This window comes from Oryzias latipes, chromosome 9 (genome assembly GCF_053564925.1).
Source record: "Oryzias latipes strain Hd-rR chromosome 9, Olatipes_Hd-rR_3.1".
NCBI classification, from domain to species: Eukaryota; Metazoa; Chordata; class Actinopteri; order Beloniformes; family Adrianichthyidae; genus Oryzias; species Oryzias latipes.
This window is the reverse complement of record NC_136245.1, coordinates 21,687,860-21,706,647: the sequence shown is the minus strand read 5'-3', so window position 1 is coordinate 21,706,647 and position 18,788 is coordinate 21,687,860. Positions and strand designations below refer to the sequence as shown.

Genomic DNA, 18,788 nt, shown 5'->3' with positions numbered 1-18,788 from the left:
AATAAATTGGCTGCGGTCCCGAGGAAATGATGAGAACCTATTTCAAATTCAAAGCAAGCTCAAATATGAGCGTTAGATAAGCCGATTCTTAAATTAATGCAAATGAAATTTCATTCTGGATGTTTTTGTCCTATATTATAGTGTCACATTCCAAATATATTTGTGTGCCAAAAACTAAGTACAGTTTAAAGCCTGACAGAAAAAAAAAAATCTTATTTGGATTAATGGATTTACATGATTATGTGACTTAACCTAATGTATGCTTGAAATGCAGTTTGTTTGTTGTAGTTTACACTTATTTAAATGATCAGACACGCTGAAGTGTGTGGTAAAAAAACCCATAACACATTCAAACATGCAGGATATTCTTTGTAATTTGTTGAACTTTTGTATTGTGACCTCACATCTGGGATCTGATTATTCATCTTCCATCTGACACTGAGGATGTGGCTCAGCCTCTTCTCTGACTTCCTTTGACTTTACACAAATAGGGCTTCATTATGGCAGCTGTGTTAAAGTGTCAGCATCTAAGGGGCTGGAGAAAACTGTTTGCAGAATACACACATCTACATTCGAGCAACCCCAACACAAGGGATTTGTTCTCCAGACTGAGCAGAGAAGGAATAGGGTTGGCGGGGTATGAGGATATGAATCAATAAGATTTTCAAAGGCAACATGAAAAAAGTTGCACCCTAACCCGCAATTAAACAAGAGCGTAGCTGGCATCAGAGATGACGGAGCGTGTTTTACTTGCCTTTGACGTCACTCAGTCAATGTCAGGATCAATACTAGGGCATGATACAATTTCATGATGGAAGCTGGGATACGGACGAGCGATGCTGTGTGGCATTGTACTTACTAATGTGCAGCTCAGGCAGGTCTGCACACTGAAGGCAATTTTCATGAACATCACAGACGGTCAGCTTCAGACTGACAGGATTACAAAGGAGCAAACGTTATTGAAATACTTTTGGGACTAGAAAGAAAGAACGGCTCAAAAATCTTCCAGGCCTTGAGACCAAAACAAAGAATGGAAAAATGTTGAAGTTTTTATTTGATTAGACATTCCTCCAATTGGACTTTTAAGAGTTTCACTCTTTTAATATAGATGTGTTAAAAGCATTTTGCTTTAAAACATATATGAACAGAATTCTTAAAAATGTGAAACTTTGCAAATATTTCATACAAAAATTGTTTGAGAAAATACTGGGGGCAATGAATATTAAACAGCTGTTTGCTTTTTTTTCACTTACAAAAAGAAAGGGATCGCCAAAGCTTGATAAAGTGGGTTTGTCTACCTTTGTGCTTTTTAACGTGTCACACAGTCATTTCCTCACACAGAGGACTCACAGCAAATCCAGACCTCTTTGTGTGCAGTGAAAACTGTAAAAGAAAAAATATATATATAAAAACGTCTATAGAAGTCTGTGGTTGTTCAAATGATTTGTCCCTGTGGATGAATTAACACCTTGTCATTGGTGTACTTTAGCCATGATGAGTAAAAAAATTAATTAGCAACAAGTACTTTCACCCCACCTCTGAAGATCCTTTCTCTCCTCGAGGCGACTGCATGTCAGAGAACTGCTCTCATTAGATCTTTTAGCTTCCTGATGCAGAGTGAGACCTCTTGCTGCATCAAGAGAGCCGTGATGCACCTGTGCTGTCCTCGATTTAACTCACACATGAACCAGAAATAAAATAAATAATATTATTTTAATATTTCTATTGACTTAAAACAGGAGATTGGAGCTGCTGCGATGCACAGGGAAGTGATTTTCACTGATCTGGCACAGGCCGACTGTTTTGTCACCTCATCGCTTCTGTCTGCAGTGCAAAGCTGACCAAATGAAAGCTTGTGAAAGAACATTGCTGTTCAGGGAGTTCCTCGGTAACAACCTCAGCTTGCTTACTACAGTTAGGTCTGAATGCACCCTGAACCACTGGACTTTATGACAGCGTGTCAGCCAGATCTAATTCTGTTTCATAACTGAAAAGATCCCGACCAGCATTTCACCCGTCAACAGAGAACAAAAGGAGATGAACCGCAGTGAGAAGAATCACTTTGTAAATTCAAGAGGAGGATTTCATTGTTCTTGTCTGGGCAAAATGTATTACTCAGCTAAACTGTTGAATCTTTTGTACCAATTCACCCACATCTATTGTTTTTTTAGGGGGGGGTGTATAGACTTCAGACTATCTTTTTCATTCTGACATTCACTCCCCTTACGGCTGGACCCCCTGTGGTCATCCCCTTTTCTTTTTTTCATAAAATATCACCCCACCTTCCAAATCTTTTTATCAGAGGGGGAGAAAGAAGGCACTGATCTTGAGATAAAAAAAAATATCACATGTGCCTCACAGGGCTTGCACTCGTCCTCCACCCCACATCCATCCACCCTCATCAATACTGTTTCAATTGAAACGCACAGTGCTAATTAAATTCCAGCGAGGGTTGGGGGCAACAGTGCAGCATGCTGAGAGCGGGTAGGGGGTGGGGGGCAGCTGCCCTCACATAAAGAAGGAGGTGACAAATGCAGCTGACTCACATGTGTGGTCGGATTCGGACTCTTCAATCTTCATGACATTTAAAAAATAGAAAATGAAATGGATATTCAAACCCGACGGAATCCCACGTGACCTTTTCCCCATATGGGGGATTTTATAAACAGGCCTGTCATGTGTGTCTGTGGCATTTGCAGAATATGTTGCTATACTTAAAAGAAAAAAAAAAGAGGCAATAAGTGGAGGGTAATTTTGGGAAGCTACAGTGTGTGCAATGAGCGACCCAACCGGACACTAGATGCTGTTTGTTCATATTAGAGAGGCGCTAATCCTGAGTCTTCAGAGACGCTGCCCACTTATGCTGTCCTCCCTGTTCTATTAGCACACACAACAGCAAAAAATGACGAGAAAATACTTAACATAACTGAAATATTACAGTTTAATTATTTTTAAAGGTGTAAAACTAAATAACTATACTTCAGTTAAAATCAGAATGACATACAAATATTTTCAAGGATTTATGTCATGGATAAAACTTTAATATCACCTTTGTCTTTTAAAAGTTTACATCCAAATTGAGGAAGAATTTAACACTGAATCTTCCTTCTCTACCTGTAAACCGTTAAACAGCATCTGTGCTCCTATACTGCCACCTAGTGGACAAAGTGCTTCATAACAGTAGGTATAGCATTGAAATGTTGCAGCAAGTTTTTGATTCATGTTAGTTTAAAAAAAATTAGCCATGGAAAAGATACTTTTTCTTCATGTCAGACAACATTTAAAGCTTAAATCTCCCCTTAGTAAACCAATGTTTTGCTACTCCCTGTAGCAAATCTCCTTAGTGAGCTCAGTACTGCTCTAAAATTTCCAGAATTTCCTCCTTCACAGAGGAAGGGGAATGCTGTTGAACACCTGGTCCACCAATACTCGTTTCCCAGCAGTCGAAGCCGCAGTCTTTGAGATCCTGCATGGTGTTCTGGACCACTGAAGAGTCGGTTTCTGCAAAAACAAAGAAAAGAAACAAAACAAACAATTTTAAAAAGGGCAACAAGGAATATAATTATTAAAAATGGTTTTGTGCAGTAAAGCATTATTCAGGTTTTTTGTCCAAAAAAGATAAAAAGTAGGTTATATATCCAGAAACATCAAAAAGTCTTTAATTGGCAAAATTCCTGTAATATCTCCCATCTGTTATTGTTCCACAGCTGAGGAAAGCCCAGTGCCAGATCAACATTAGGGTCACAGCTGCACAACAAAGAAACATCCCATTGAGATGCTTTAGCTTCAAATAATCCAAGAGCTGCTTCAGACAAAAAAAAATTATTCATATCCTCCTTCTACTCGTTAATATAAAATTATTCCAGTAGAAAACAAACAAGAACTGAACGACATCACTTCAAAAACTATTTTAAATATAAAATTTGTGACAGAGATTTTGGAAAAGTTTTTTTTTTTTAAATGAAATTTTTTCCCCCTTTTTATTTCACAAGTACAGATTTAACAGCAGCGTATAGCACCTGGTCTCAGCAGCGTGATGCCACAGCCTCCACCCCCTGCGCCTGTTAGCTTGCTGTGGAGCCCTTTGGCCAATGTGACCCGGCACACAGTGTCCAGAGCCGGATGCCCAACACCCATAACATTTAGATGGTGCTGGTTGATATCAATCAGCTCCTGAAAAGGTAAAGACAGCTGAAAATGAAGCCTCCTGAACATATGCGCTCAAAGTTTAAGATTCTTGGAAGTAACAGCTTATACTTTGTGCATATAAGTACTTTTTTTTAAACAGATAATCTGTACCTCTAGAATACTGTAGTGCTCTCCTGTGATCGGTTCGCACGTCAGGACTTTTTCACAAGTGTAAGAAATGGCATCAACTGAGTCAAGAACAGGATTCATTATTGAGGGAAACTGGAAAAAAAAAAAACACAAACCCATTTAATATGTCTAGCTTAAACTCCATTAGGAATGTGTGATGAAGCAGGAATTGTTGAGGGACAGGTTGTGCACGGATTACAAAATTCCCCTGTGGATTGTCCTCAGCATTGCCACAACACCATGCAGGGCCCTTTCAGTCTGAGGCAAACCTCTGAACACCTGCTGGTGTCACCAAGGAAACCGCACAGAAGGATGCTGGCTAAGAGTTTCATTTTAATATTTTATGGGGGGACTCGACCTCGGCCTCTGAGGCATCTGTCATGCAAAAGCACTGCCCGTTATATTAACTATTGTGCCGACAGGTAAGACAAGGGGGACAGGGGAAAAAACCTTTAGTACCTTGTTAATTTTGTCCTTCACCCTGGCAACAAGTGCTTTGGTGCTGCGTGGTACTTTGGTGTTAGTGAGGAGGATCCTTAATAAAGGCACCCTGTAAGTAAAAGAAACAGATGAGACATCTGCTCATGTACAATATTTGATCTGCCTCACAAAAGCAGCCCCCCAGTTCTATATCGTGAGGCTCTTTAATGAAAATTCACTCAGCAGGATCTCAATACCTGCTCAGCGGTATGATCTTCCCGGCTAAGAAGCGCAGCATGCCACCTGCATTAAATTAAACCACTCATTAAACAGACACTCACCATCGGCTGATAATGGCTTGCTGCGGTGCAAAGTGCCAAGTGTGAGTGTTTTTATGCCTCACCCCATGTTCCGACCGCGTTGTCCACCCCTGAAGGATTTCCGTGGATGATGGTCTCTCCTTGGAAAGCCCAACTGTTAATGTGCTCCAGGTCCTCCTGACACCATCTGCAGTCGTTTCAAAAGGAGATGAGGGCCGAGCACTGGCAGCTACAAACAACTGCGTGGTCGCTTGAAGATGATAACCAAAGGCAGGGAAGTGGATTCGAGCCTAAATGTCACGCTTCAATTATTAAAATGTTAATTTCACTCTTTGACTTTCTTGATAGTATTGAATATTTAGATTAATGAAAAGGTTTTGACGGCTATAAGAGAAAAAGTAAAACTAAAATCAACAAGAGTCAATGCAAAGTTAAACTGCAGATTGATTCAGAAGTAGGCGATTTTCTAAATAAAGATGAAAATTAAGATTATAAATCATATATTATAAATGGCATTTCTGACTATTTCTTCATCTAAATCGTTGGAAATCAGGTGTAGAAAAAATATGAAGTCGAAAAAACTTGTAGTTGTGAAGCAGAAGCTGCAATCGTTGGGCCACTGCTCCATTTTGATAAATCCACTTGCAGATCCGTGTACGCCTCGGTTTTCCTCGTCCGAGCTGGAATCTGACTCAAAACTGCACGGCTGGAAAGCTCTCATATTGCTTGCCATTGTTGTTGCGCCACTAATGTTAGGTTGGGGTTGTAAGGGCCTGTAAGCTAGCAGGTGAGCGTGTAAACAGATGGGTGACGGGAAGTGGTGGTGGGCTTAGACTGTATCAACAGTCCTGCCCACAATTTCTGATGAACTACTGATGGGTTATTGTTTTTATTATTAATTTTGATTAGTTTAATATAGTTTTAAGATCCTCACTTTTTATCTATTGTGTGTATTTGGAGCAATGGATGGACTTGTAAGTTCCCTCTGGGTTAATATAGCGTAATCTGTCTGTCTGTCTGATCTGTCCTTCTGCAGAGACTATGGACAAAAACAACATAATCGTAATTAAAAGACCAGACGGAACATTTTAACAGTAGATCAAAAGTTGATCAGAGTGCGACCTCAAAGCTATTGTTGTGGATTGTAACATGCAACAGGGCGTAACATCAGTTAAGAACTCATTTCTTAAGCGGACAATCACCCTTACCTGGCAGTTTGATCCCACTCTCTGAGGGAAGTGGGAATGGTGCCGGCAGCGCAGAGCAGAGCTGCAGCTAAACACACAGAGTAGGCTGCACTGGACCCCAGTCCGGCTCCAGTCGGTAGCTCTGACCACACAGTTATCGTCAACGCAGGAAGCTCTCTAACAAATAACACAAATTTCATTACTCATGTACTATCAATTATTGTGATGATTGTAAAAGTGCACAGTTATTAATTACAAGGCCTGGGTACTTTCTCGACTGTATCTATAAAATGAGAACCCACACAAGCTTTTAGTGTAATTACATAATTATTATTTAATTACATTACAGAACAAACAAGAAACTACTAAATGCTACAGACTCTTACTTAAAACTTCTGTCGATGTCAATCAAGGAGGCTCCTTTCAGGCAAAGAGGAAAATACTATAACCTAATTGTCCAGTTCCCCTCTTGGGGCAGAAACACATCCAGGCTTGTTAAAGGGTACAGAGTGGCCCACTGCCAGATTCTCATTAGTGGCCATCCTGTCAGAAGCCCTTCACCACTCTGAGACAAGCCAGCACTATGTCAGCGCCCATTAAGCCCTCCAACAACCTGCAGCTCTAATGTTCCCGAGCATATTGCCTGTTCACAGCTTCTGCAGCCACTAATATTCTCCTCTTTGCCCGTCTCTTTTTTACAGACATCAATTCCTAAAAAAGCTTTTTTTTCTCATTTCTCTATTGCTCTCATGAACCAATTTGCACCAATGAAGACCCCATTTTTTCTTACAAAATGTTAAATTCAGGGGCTGTAAAAACGACAGAGGTAAAAACTGTAGTACTGCTTGAGGCCTGAGTCCCCCCCCGCCGTTTTCTTTTAACAAAAATCCGAACAAAACATTTAAGGCACAGTTTTAACAAATATAACAAACTATTTTATTGAAGAAATACTAGCAAAAGTTTACTTTAAGTAGTATACATATTTCATAAAAGGGCCATAAGAGCCATTCATAAACTTTAGATACCAGGATAACACAAACTCATCATTCATCATGTCTGATTTGTTAAACTTCTTTAGTGGATTACAAATCAGCTGTTTTCATGTGGACGATCTTAACTCAGTGAATCGGATCGAATCGAACAAAATGAACAGAAACGGAAAGTGAACAGAATCGGCAACCACAAATATCGAGTCGGATTGAATCGTTGTTAAAATGAACCGTTACACCCCTATTCCCTAATCAAAGGGAATGTATGAAAAAGCTCAAAGCTGCTCTAAAGAATCAAGTCTAGGGTCTCAAAGAAGTTGAGACCCTAGAGACACCAGGCAATAGACACAAAGGACATATGATGCCAGCCTTTGAGGGCCACTGTCCTGCTTGTCCATTAGATGCTGTTGTTAATGTTAAAGTTCTTAATGGTGGAGAGTTGAAATATCAAAAACATATCACTTTTTCCATAATAAGGGAAATTGTGGGAAACAATAGGATGAGATCTTACCCCGATGCAAACACAGACAGGTAGATGTACAGAAAGGTTAAGCAGGCCGTGTTGCCATTGTTCAAGTTTCCATTTGTAACACCCACAAAGTCCCGGAGCCTCCTCACCAGTTCAGCATCCAGCCGCTGGGCCTCATCCTTCGTACCTTAACAGTTATTTAAAAGACAAACCAAAACAATGCACAATTTGTTCCAATGGGGCTTATTTAATGTCACAAAATGAGCAAAAACAAGGTCTGATTCTAAAGTCACCCATCCATCTTTATGGAGTTAATTGATGTATTTAATGTTTCAAACACAAACTATTCATATTTCCCTGCTTGAAAAGATTAATGTTTTATTGTTCAATTCTTACAGTGTCTCCCTAAATTTCCGCTCATTCCCAACAGTTTTGGTGAAGCTGAGTCGAACACACGCACTCAGCTTCCGCAATTAAGACATGTCAAAATTGCATGTCTTTTCACTGCCGCCAAGAAAACCCAGGAATTAGTGTAGAAAATACTCTTCTTAAACAATTTATCAACTATTTAAAAAGCAATCATTTTAACAGAGGTCTTATAGTGCTGCTTTAGTCTACGATGCCACTAGCCCCTTCAGGTGACAAGACTTCACACCCTGTGACCTCTGTACATAGCAAATTGGTTAATATTCCATTAAATTGTTAAAAAAAAATTTCTTTTATAACGGTGTGCAGTTACAAAGTGTAACCCATTTTTAAATGACAGCTCTAAAACAGCTCCTCTCGCATCACAGTGTGGCTTTGCAAGTCAGAAGTAACCGTGAAACAACATTTTTACAAGGTGCTACATTGATGTTCATTGAGGTTCAATTGTATACGTCTCACATTAATGCATATGAATCTCCAATGCCTTAATGCCAGGATAAATACAACAGCGTTAATGACATACATTAACACTGAGGTTAACTGTGACATATTTAAAGATATTGTTATTATTAAAGCTTTATTTATACAAGATAATCTCTTGAGACTCGGGTCTTCTTTGCAATAGAGACCTGTGCCAATAGGTAGTTTAAATCCAATCGGCAAATTTGTTCAAATATTTTTGTGCAGAAGTTTTTGTACCACTTGAAGCCAAATTCAAGCTAATATTTATACAATTCTGATGTTAAAACACTTTTTTTTTAAATCCATATTTTCTACAGTAGTCTGTCATTGTAAAGGGGTACTTTTTAGCGGGAATATATGCAATAAGACTCCAAATTATGGATGTATTTACGCTTTCAAAATAAAAGCAAAAGGACACTTAAGTCATAAACTAATATTTCTACATCATGACTAAAGTAAGTTAGGAGTCAACTAGGCTTTATTTATTTTTTTAAATGAGTGACATAATTGCTTACCATTTATATACGGGATAAACTGCTTTAGGTCAGAGAGATCCCAGCAGTGGAATGTGTCAATATTGGGCAGGTTGATGCAGACTTTGTCATTGGAGGAAGATTTTAATTTCAAATATGTTCTCAGGTTCAAACTCACAGCAAGAGCAACCTGTAATGACAGAACATAAAGTGAATAAAACTACAAGGTGTGATCAATGTTATGATCGTGAACTTTCCAAAGTCATTCCAAACTGCATGCACTGAAAAAGATACAAATATATAGATTTTTTTAAACAAAAAACAAAGTTTGATTGATTGTTTTCAAAAAATATATATATACTGTTTATGAGTGACTAAATAAAATAATCAGAACTTTAGTGTTTGGGTGAATTTGTTGTCATAAATTGCCTTTTTTTTTTCTTATCTGTTACCTTTCCGTGAACGACAGCATGCTCTCCGTGGAGGATAGTCTTCCCTGGTGCAGACACCAGACAGTCCTTGACTTGCATGTTTCGTTAAGTTATATTATTAGACTCAAAAGTTGATCTAGTGCCTCCAACCTTCAACTTTCACTGGAAAAACATGAGCTAGCTTAGAACATGTAATCCTCAGCGGAAACATCAGCCGACAGAACAACTCAACGGTTGGGGCTAATTTTCTCACAAACGCATATAAGTATTTAAGAGTTGGACACTATTTCTTATAATTATAGCGGGGGAAATGCAATGCCCAAACCTAACACTGTTTAGCAAAAAAGCTCACTTCCAAAGCCAACATAAAAACAAGCGAGTTGTAATAACCAATCAGCGTCGGGGGCATATCTCCGTCTGACCAATCAACATACTGAGATGTGCAACGCCACGATGAGTTGACCAATCATGCCATAAAGTGAAACGCCCACTAACTACGGCCACCACGAGAGGACAAACTCTTTCATTAAGCGAAGTCTTATGTAGATGCTAACTTATAGGTCAAATATGGCATCATTTGTCTTCAGAACCACTCTCCTCCGCTGTGCAGCAAGAAGTGTCGCCACTAAATATCGAACTCCAAACCGGTGGCGTTCAGAGCAAAGGTCGGTGTGGAAATCTACGTTTAATATGAGTTTATTTTATCATTAAGCTCTGTACTACTGTTGCACGATTAGCGTTGACAGATCAAAACATTCCCACATTTTTTGTATAATAAGCTGTAACATTGCTAGTTACAGGCTTAATAAACGCTTTAGACACGTGTTCGTTTACTATTTAATTTTTATGTTTTCCCAAACAGTTATGCTACAGCAGAAGATAATAAAGGACCCAAAATATACACAAAAACAGGAGACAAAGGTTACTTATCAGCTTCAATCTTTAAAATACTAAAAGTTTATTACAAAAAATCATATGTAGACATTTTGACCTGGTTCTTGCTGTGCAGGGTTCTCCAGCACATTCACCGGAGAAAGAAGACCAAAGGAAGATCACATATTTGAAGCATTGGGAAATACAGATGAGCTTTCGTCAGCTATAGGGTAAGCTCTTTTTTCTTTCAATCACACATGATGACGATGATGATAATGTTGATGATGATGATGATGATATTTTATTGCTGACATATACTTTGAAAGAAAAGATAGGACAAGGGGGAAAAAAGTACAAGAAGTATCTGAACAGGAGTGAGAAAAAGTGAAAAAACTCATAAATTCTCATCCCCATGCCCTAAACCAAATGTTTACCACATATTATATTGCTGTTCCATCTCTAAAACGTATATACTTAGTTTCAGATACCCATAAACACTCATTTGATTCCATTTAAATCTTGTTCTTCAACACATCCAAGTGCATCTTCATCCAATTCAAATTTAAATTCATAAGTATTCACAGATTTATCAAAGTTTTTTATGTTTTGTATATGTTCTGTCAAAATAATATTTCTATATTTGTTTTTAAACTCCTTTCTGTTTGGACATTGTTTAAAGTTTCCTGGTTCGGTGCCATTCCTCCACATATGGATACACATTTTCTGTTTGTGCGCGCTTTGTGTATAATACACTCTATCTCTGAAATCATATTTTCCCCTCTTTAAATAAATAACTTGCTATACATAAAGTCTATCCTAGAATGTTTTTTTTTTTCATTTTGTTCACACAAACTGAAAGGAAATAATGCATCATTCTTTAGCTAGATTAGTTGGAACTCTTAGTTTAAACTAGTGAGGGAAGCAGTAACAAACATGTTTAAACATTAATGTATTAAACCACAGTTCAATAAATACCAAAAGATTAAATATACAAAATAATATACTACAAGATTAGTCATTTATGTTGGATGGGAAATTAAAAAAGACTTTCTAGTACACGGAAAATAAGACATAAGGTAAAAAGATGTTTTTTGACCAATAAACATGTTGCCTTATAAAATGATGAAGTTAATAAATAACCTGTTTCATGGACTACTAAGCATTGCTTTACAAACAGTCGAGTAAAAAAGATTTTGAAGGGTGAACGTGTTAGCTTATTAACCCTTGTGCTATCTTAGATGACCCCCCCCTTACATTGACATGTTCTCCCTACCATGACAAAGGTGGATAAAGGTGGAAAGATTTCATGTAATCCATTGACACCAGTGAAGATCACAAATCATTGAAGAAAAAAGGTTCAGCGCACTGTCTAGTGGGTCTAGATGACCCAACTCCCAATGTTAAAGTGCCTAGGATAGCACAAGGGTTACAAAACATTAGAAAACCAAAAGTTGCTTGTAAAATAAATGAAATGAATGAAAGACATTTATAATCACGAGTAAATGCTATTTTTGTTCTTAGAGAGACATTACAGCAAGGTCTTTCAGGAGTGCTGCAACAATATCAATGCACAAACATAAGAAAGCTAAACTTACTGGTTTATTGGGTTAAATTTTAACTACTTTCTTGAATTTTGTGTGTTCTTCCATTGGTTTGCAACTGACTAAAGGAACAAAAAGTGAATTTTTGTAGTTAAAGTGTGGGACTTGTGTTCTTTTTAAATAAACCAGTCTGTTTGTGAGATTTTGTGTGAATTCTTGGCATGCAAATATAATATTTGTCTCTTGCCCCTAAAGAGGACAAACTCTGTGAAATGCAGAACAATTTCTTTGGTTTTGTAAAAAATAATAATAAATGTGGAGGAGTTAAGTGTAAGATTAAGTTTTTCCTGCAAGTTTAAAAAAAAATAAAGTATGAAATGCCCAAACATCTTTAGTGTTTTCTGTTTCCCCATTTTTTGGGGTTGATTCTGATTGAGAAGGGGAAAGAGAATGAGGAAAAAGCTTTTTTTGTGAAAATTGTCAATAAAAAAGTTTTCTTGGAGTTAAAAAGTCAAAGTAACTTGCCTGATGTTGAGAACTTTGTTTTACTTTGTAGATTGGCCAGAGAGTTTTGCCTTGAGAAAGGTCACACATTCATACATCAACTGGATAAGGTTTGATTTTCATGCCACTTCCTATTACTTTCAGAGCAGAACTCTTGCAAACAATTACTTTTTTTTTGTATTACAGATACAATGCATTCTACAAGATGTGGGCTCTAATATTGCTACTCCTCGATCATCTGCTAGAGACAGTCATATAAGTACGTGCTGGCTTCTCCACATTAAAACTATGTCTAGGTTTTCTTTCATGTCTTTTCACTATACTTAAGGACTTTGTTTCTTTTTGAAAGAAAAAACAAAGTTTACCTCTCAGCCAATTGCAGACCTGGAAACATGGATCGATAACTTTACGAATGAACTTCCACCGCTCACCAACTTCATTTTACCTGTAAGACCATCTAAACTTCAGTATATAAATCTATTTGAAAGCCAAAGTTTTACGTGAATATTTTAATTTTTAGTCTGGTGGGAAGAGTAGTGCAGCTTTGCATTTAGCTCGGACAGTCTGTCGGCGAGCAGAGCGCAGGTCAGTATTAGCGCGTCTTAAACATCTTTTCCTCATTTAAATTGCTTTTTTGAAACGCCTCTGTGTTCTTCTTAAAGCGTGGCTCCAATTGTGCGTTCAGGGGAGGCGGATCAAGATGTTGCGAAGTTTCTGAACAGGTCACTCTGTAGCTTTTACTCATTAGGACAAAATGTTTTTTTTTTCATGTCTGCCACATATTTAATACATTTCCTGATTTTCTTTCTCTCAGGCTGAGCGACTACCTGTTCACAGTTGCCAGATATGCAGCCATGAAAGAAGGCAATGAGGAGAAAATCTACAAGAGACCAGAATAACAGAGGACTTTCATCGGGTTTAAAATATATAGTTTGCAGTCGTTATTTTTATTGAAATATTTTAATGACAGATAATAAAAAATAAAAGCACTGCACAAGAAAGTTAAAATAGGCATTCATTCTTGGCATGATGAGACACATCCTATATTAAATCCAACTTTACCTTTTTCCTTTTATTAAAGTCTAACAATACAGCTGTTTGTATGGCCTGTTAGTTGTTTATATTCTAGCATGAATCATTAACACCACACAGTCACAGGATCTGGCACCAGCCTTGGCTTTTCTGGGACAGAGCACAGGCCCAGGTCATCAGAGACAGATTACGGTCCTCATACGGTGGGAAACGCAGATAGGTCACACACTCAAATCGTGTGCCTCTGAGCAGGCTTGCCTTTCTGTGAGAGAAGGTTTCAAAGCTATAGCGGCCATGGAAGGATCCCATTCCACAGGCACCTTGAAGAAAAGGGCAGTCATCGATCAGTTTTGGGCACTTTTGTCCTTTTGGGATCTATTTGTGTATCTGCATGTAATACATACCTACTCCACCAAAAGGTAGAGCCACCATCAGACTCTGCAAGATGCAGTCATTGGAGCAAAAGCTGCCACTAGAGGTTTCTTGCATTATTCTTGAAATTACCTGTAATGTCACAAAGGTCTTTTTTTAAAATGCACTGCAATGGTTAAGACTATGATGTCGGACATTTTGTCTCATACATTACTGTTGGTGGAGTATGCATAAACACACAGCGGCTTTTCTTGTTTATTAATGAAGGCAATTGCTTCATCCACGTCATTTACAGACAGTATTGGGAGGACTGGACCAAAAACCTCCTGCTGCATGATGGGGTCTGATTCTGCCACTTCTGTCAAAACTGTTGGGGCTTTAAATGAAAAGAAAAGTATGAGTATCTGTACATATTAGTGTATTCTATTTGCTATTTTTCACTATTCTTACCAATGTATTTCTCTGCCTCTGTCACTTGCCCACCAACAACCACTTTTCCAGACCTCCATAGCAGATCTCTAGTGTGGCTGAAGATCTCCAGATTGACCATGCGGCCGAAGCTGCGTGACTCTCTGGGGTCAGGACCATAAAACTCCATCAAACAGCACTTGAGTGCCTGCACCACTCGTGCTTTAACGTCTGTGTGGCACAAAATATAACTTGGAGCCATCAGGCTTTGTCCGGCATTGTGGAAACACGCCCAAGCGATGCGCTGCACGGTGGTGGCAATGTCACAGTTCTGGTCAACATAACACGGGTTTTTACTTCCAAGAATCAAAGTAACAGGTGTGAGGGTGCGTGCCGCCGCTACAGCGATCTTGCCTCCTTCCTCTTTGTTTCCTGGAATGACAGTTGCATTCAGTATTATTACAAATAATTAGAAATTGACTAAAATGCTTTATTTGTACTAAATTACCTGTGAAAAAAACATGATCAAACTTGAGTTCCACAATCTCAGGCAAATCGCTGATGCCTGCAAGAATTACATGGAAGCATTCCTTAAGGAAAAACAAAAAAGTATCAGATCATTATTTTTTCTCTTTCTCCTCTTAACCAACAGCAAGCACAAAAAGTAACCTTGTTAAAAAACAAAACAACAAAAAACGACTAATTTCGCGTATTGATCAATACTACACAAAGCTTTTCCTAAACAGTGCTGGGTATTTCTATAATGGCTTTCTGCAAATCAAACTAAAACAAGCACACATTTGCAGAAGATGATTAACACAAAAGAAGGAACCATTTTTGTGAAATTCCACTCTACATCACATTGGAAACATTACACCTTTTCTTCTGTAAATTTGACAGCTTTGGTAACAGCTGTTTTTCAGATTTTTCAAGTTTTAATCTATTATACAATATTTGAATAAACTAGTTCAAGATATATAAAGTTGCGTGAAGATTAAATTAGCTCAATGCAGTTCCAGCTTTTCTAGTAACTCTTGCATCTGTATGCTTCTTAACACAAACAGTGGAGCAAAAAACTCTTTAGTCGGCCACCAATTGTGCAAGTTCTCCCACTAAAAAAGATGAGAGAGGCCTGTAATTTTATCATGTATGGGACAAAATGAGAAAACAAAAACCCAGAAAAATCACATTGTCTGATTTTTAAAGAATTCATTTGTAAATCATGGCGGAAAATAAGTATTTGGTCAATAACAAATGTTCAACTCAACACTGTGTTATTTATCCTTTGTTAGCAATGACAGCAGTCAAACATTTTCTGTAGTCTTAACAAGTTTCCACCAACTGTTACTGGTATTTTGGCCCATTCTTCCATTCAGATCTCCTGTAGAGCAGTGATGTTTGGTTGGGGCTGTTGCTGGGCAACACAGACTTTCAACTCCCACCAAAGATGTTCTATGGGGTTGAGATCTGGAGACTGGCTAGGCCACTGCAGGACCTTGAAATGCTTCTTATGAAGCCACTCCTTCATTACCCAGGCAGTGTGTTTGGAATTGTTGTCATTCTGAAAGACCCACTCAGGTTTCATCTTTCTCTGCCCTTGCTGATGGAGGGAGGTTTCCACTCAAAATCTGACCATACATGGCCCATTCATTCTTTTCTGTACACAGATTAGTAGTCCTGGTCCCTTTGCTGAAAAACACCCAAAAGCATGATGTTTCCACCCCCATGCTTTACAGTAGTTAGGGTGTTCTTTGGATGCAACTCAGCATTCTTTCTCCTCCAAATAGGATGAGTAAAGTTCTTACCAAAAAGTTCTATTTTGGTTTCATCTGACCATAGGACATTCTCCAAATCCTCATCTGGATCATTCAAATGCTCTCTGTCCAACTTTAGACCGGCCTGCACATGTACTGGCTTTAGCAGGGGGACACGTCTGACACTGCAGGATTTGAGTCCCTTGCAGCATAGTGTGTTGCTGCTGGTAGCCTTTGTTACTTTGTTCCCAGCTCTCTGCAGGTCATTCACGAGGTCCCCCTGTGTGGTTCTGGGATTTTTACTCACCGTTTTTGTGATTACTTTGACCTCACGAGGTGAGATGTTGGAGGGAGCCCCAGATGGGGGGAGATTATCAGTGGTGTTGTATGTCTCCCATTTCCTAATAATCGCTCCCACGGTTGATTTCTTCACACCAAGCTGCTTACCTATTGCAGATTCAGTCTTCCCAGCCTGGTGCAGGTCAACAATTTGGTTTCTGGTGTCCTTAGACAGCTCTTTGGTCTTGGCCATAGTGGAGTTTGGAGTGTGACTGTTTGAGGTTTTGGACAGGTGACTTTTATATAGAGTTCAAACAGGTGCCATTAATACAGGTAACGAGTAGAGGACAGAGGATCTATTTACAGAAGAAGTTACAGGTCTGTGAGAGCCAGAAATCCTGCTTGACCAAAGACTAATTTTCCACCACAATTTGGAAATACATTCTTTAAAAATCAGACAATGTAATTTTCTGGATTTTTTTTCTCCCATTCAGTCTCTCATAGTTGAGGTATATTTATTATAAAAAATTACAAGCCTCTCTCATCTTTTAAGTGGGAGAACTTGCACAATTGGTGGCTGACTAAATACTTTTTTGCCCCACTGTGGATACATGTCTACTGCAGATCTATGCTGCATATAAACAAGCAAAGATGCAAATAATTGGTGGAAGTTAATTACAGTAGTTTTATTGCCACCCTGTATTACTATAAAATATTTTAAAGGCTATATATAGTTATTATGTACACCCCTGCAGTTCATTTCTTTAAAGATGTCCACACTTTGTTTTTTCTGCTTCTCAATAAGAGCAGTCATTCAATTGTGTATGCATACTCACATTGTCCAAATAGAAGGGAATGAGGCGATGAAGGAGTTCTGCAGTGTGCACAGTGTACTCAGAAGGGCTGACAAGAGCACAATTTCCTGTATAGATTAAAATAAACATGATCTATGTCTTTAAAATGCTCACCAATCATAAACATGTGTGCTTAAAAGTTCTGCTGCACCTGCTGCAATGGCACCGACCAATGGCACCAGGCACATTTGGACTGGGTTGCACCAGGACCCCATAATGAAAACAACCCCCAGGGGCTCACTGATCACCAGACACTCATCCAGCGTGGTGGACTGCATAAACAGGGCGAGCTCTAAATCAGGTCACTTGAAAAAGTCAAACGCTTTCAAGTGAAAGCCATAAGAAAACACAAGGACCAGCAGAGGAATGTTGCTTCATTAGCCAGCTGACCTGTTATAAAGGTCAGAGCAACTTAAGTCAAATCTGCTTTGCTAGACTCGGAACAATACGTTTCTTTGTAACAGGCTGGAATGTCACCTAAAAAGGTTGAATAATAATCAATAATCCCTATATTATTGTGAAGAATTAGTTGTGCTAAAAGAAGGTATTATAAACAAAAGTCTCACCAGGTTCTTTTCCACAGGTTGTGGTTGCATCCATTTCTTCAGGTTGGTGATGGCATGAAGAGCCTCATTCTTCACTGTGATCAATTCAAACACAACAGTTTCAAACCGGGGCTGGTTGAGAGGGGCAAAAAAAAAAAGAGTTCACACAATTACAACTGTGCAGCATTTGCTTTTGAAAGACATAAATATCAGAAAAGACTAAATCAGCTCCTACTTTATGAAGATCCCTCCCAAGAGCATCCACAAAGTCACACTCATGTTCCTCCAGCATCCGCACAAGAGCCTCCAACTGGGTCAGTCTGAAGCATTCCTTAAGGGTGCGTCCAGCTTGAAAAGCAATTCTGGCCCTTCTCAACAGATCCACACACTCCAAGGGGTACGTCCTCAAGCAGGGCTCCCCCAGCCTGGTCCTGAAATAAAACAATCATCAGCACATGACTTCTCCCAGTAAAACAAATTCTTAGCTCTTACAGAACCCCCATACCTCCTGCATGTTAACCGGCCATTTCTCTGACAAACATAGCATGCTCTTATTTTTCCACTCATCTTTTTTTCCAGCCTATTAAACTTCCTTGTTGTCCTCTCTGGGGTATTATGAAGTTAAGCCTGAGTATCCGCTTGGTTAAGAGCCCCACTGGCTGGGAGGACAGTGGAAAAATCCTAATAATTCCAACCAATCAGACGACGTGTACAAAAAAATAATACAATCTCCAGTCTAACATTTAACCCCAGTTTCTTATGAATCACAGGAGAAACACCACAGCCACTCATTTATTCAGTTAGAAGACAAATAAAAACTCAAACTTCAGAATCACACAAAAAAAGACATACTTACCTGCGCAGAGCCTTGAACCAGCGGGTTGGAGAAGGACTCGGTGGACTACTCATGTTTAATAGGATTTTATAGGGAGAACACAGAAATATGCTATAATTGATTTTTTGGGGGGAGGGGGTCTTCTCAGAGAGTGAAGTTTAGCTCCACGCAGAAAGCCGGCGTGCAGGCAGTGAGCACAGCAGAGAATTTGGCTGGAGCGTACGTATTTACACTTTAATCCACCATGCACGTAATTTAGGAAAGCACAAAAATGTGAGAAGCTAGACATCCAACAAC

At 38.9% G+C, this 18,788-nt stretch overlaps 3 protein-coding genes across 4 annotated transcripts; 1 reads left to right on the top strand and 2 right to left on the bottom strand.

The window, feature by feature from the left end:
- Nucleotides 1-2,923: 2,923 nt before the first annotated feature.
- mvk (mevalonate kinase) lies at nt 2,924-9,895 on the bottom strand. The gene is made up of 10 exons (XM_004072399.5): nt 9,516-9,895; nt 9,106-9,253; nt 7,745-7,889; nt 6,266-6,421; nt 5,141-5,244; nt 4,995-5,040; nt 4,777-4,867; nt 4,300-4,410; nt 4,020-4,173; nt 2,924-3,501 (listed from the first exon to the last, which is right to left on the bottom strand). The coding sequence occupies exons 1-10, from the start codon at nt 9,591-9,593 to the stop codon at nt 3,350-3,352; spliced, it is 1,185 nt and encodes a 394-aa protein (XP_004072447.1). The 5' UTR covers nt 9,594-9,895; the 3' UTR covers nt 2,924-3,349.
- A 94-nt stretch (nt 9,896-9,989) lies between these two features.
- mmab (metabolism of cobalamin associated B) lies at nt 9,990-13,420 on the top strand. The gene is made up of 9 exons (XM_004072400.5): nt 9,990-10,159; nt 10,357-10,415; nt 10,504-10,597; nt 12,465-12,522; nt 12,599-12,671; nt 12,762-12,859; nt 12,933-12,997; nt 13,075-13,134; nt 13,227-13,420. Exons 1-9 carry the CDS (start codon nt 10,041-10,043, stop codon nt 13,309-13,311), a joined length of 711 nt encoding a protein of 236 aa, XP_004072448.1. The 5' UTR covers nt 9,990-10,040; the 3' UTR covers nt 13,312-13,420.
- Nucleotides 13,330-18,787, bottom strand: aldh3b4 (aldehyde dehydrogenase 3 family, member B4). Of its 2 annotated transcripts, none has more exons than XM_011479190.3 (10): nt 18,513-18,787; nt 17,892-18,087; nt 17,678-17,788; nt 17,263-17,383; nt 17,094-17,179; nt 14,733-14,814; nt 14,267-14,656; nt 14,026-14,192; nt 13,849-13,948; nt 13,330-13,764 (listed from the first exon to the last, which is right to left on the bottom strand). In XM_011479190.3, exons 1-10 carry the CDS (start codon nt 18,563-18,565, stop codon nt 13,565-13,567), a joined length of 1,506 nt encoding a protein of 501 aa, XP_011477492.1. In that variant the 5' UTR covers nt 18,566-18,787; the 3' UTR covers nt 13,330-13,564. The 2 variants fall into 2 exon arrangements, with proteins under 2 accessions (XP_011477492.1, XP_004072653.1); XM_004072605.5 differs by lacking the exon at nt 18,513-18,787 and adding an exon at nt 18,162-18,345.
- Nucleotide 18,788: the final 1 nt, after the last annotated feature.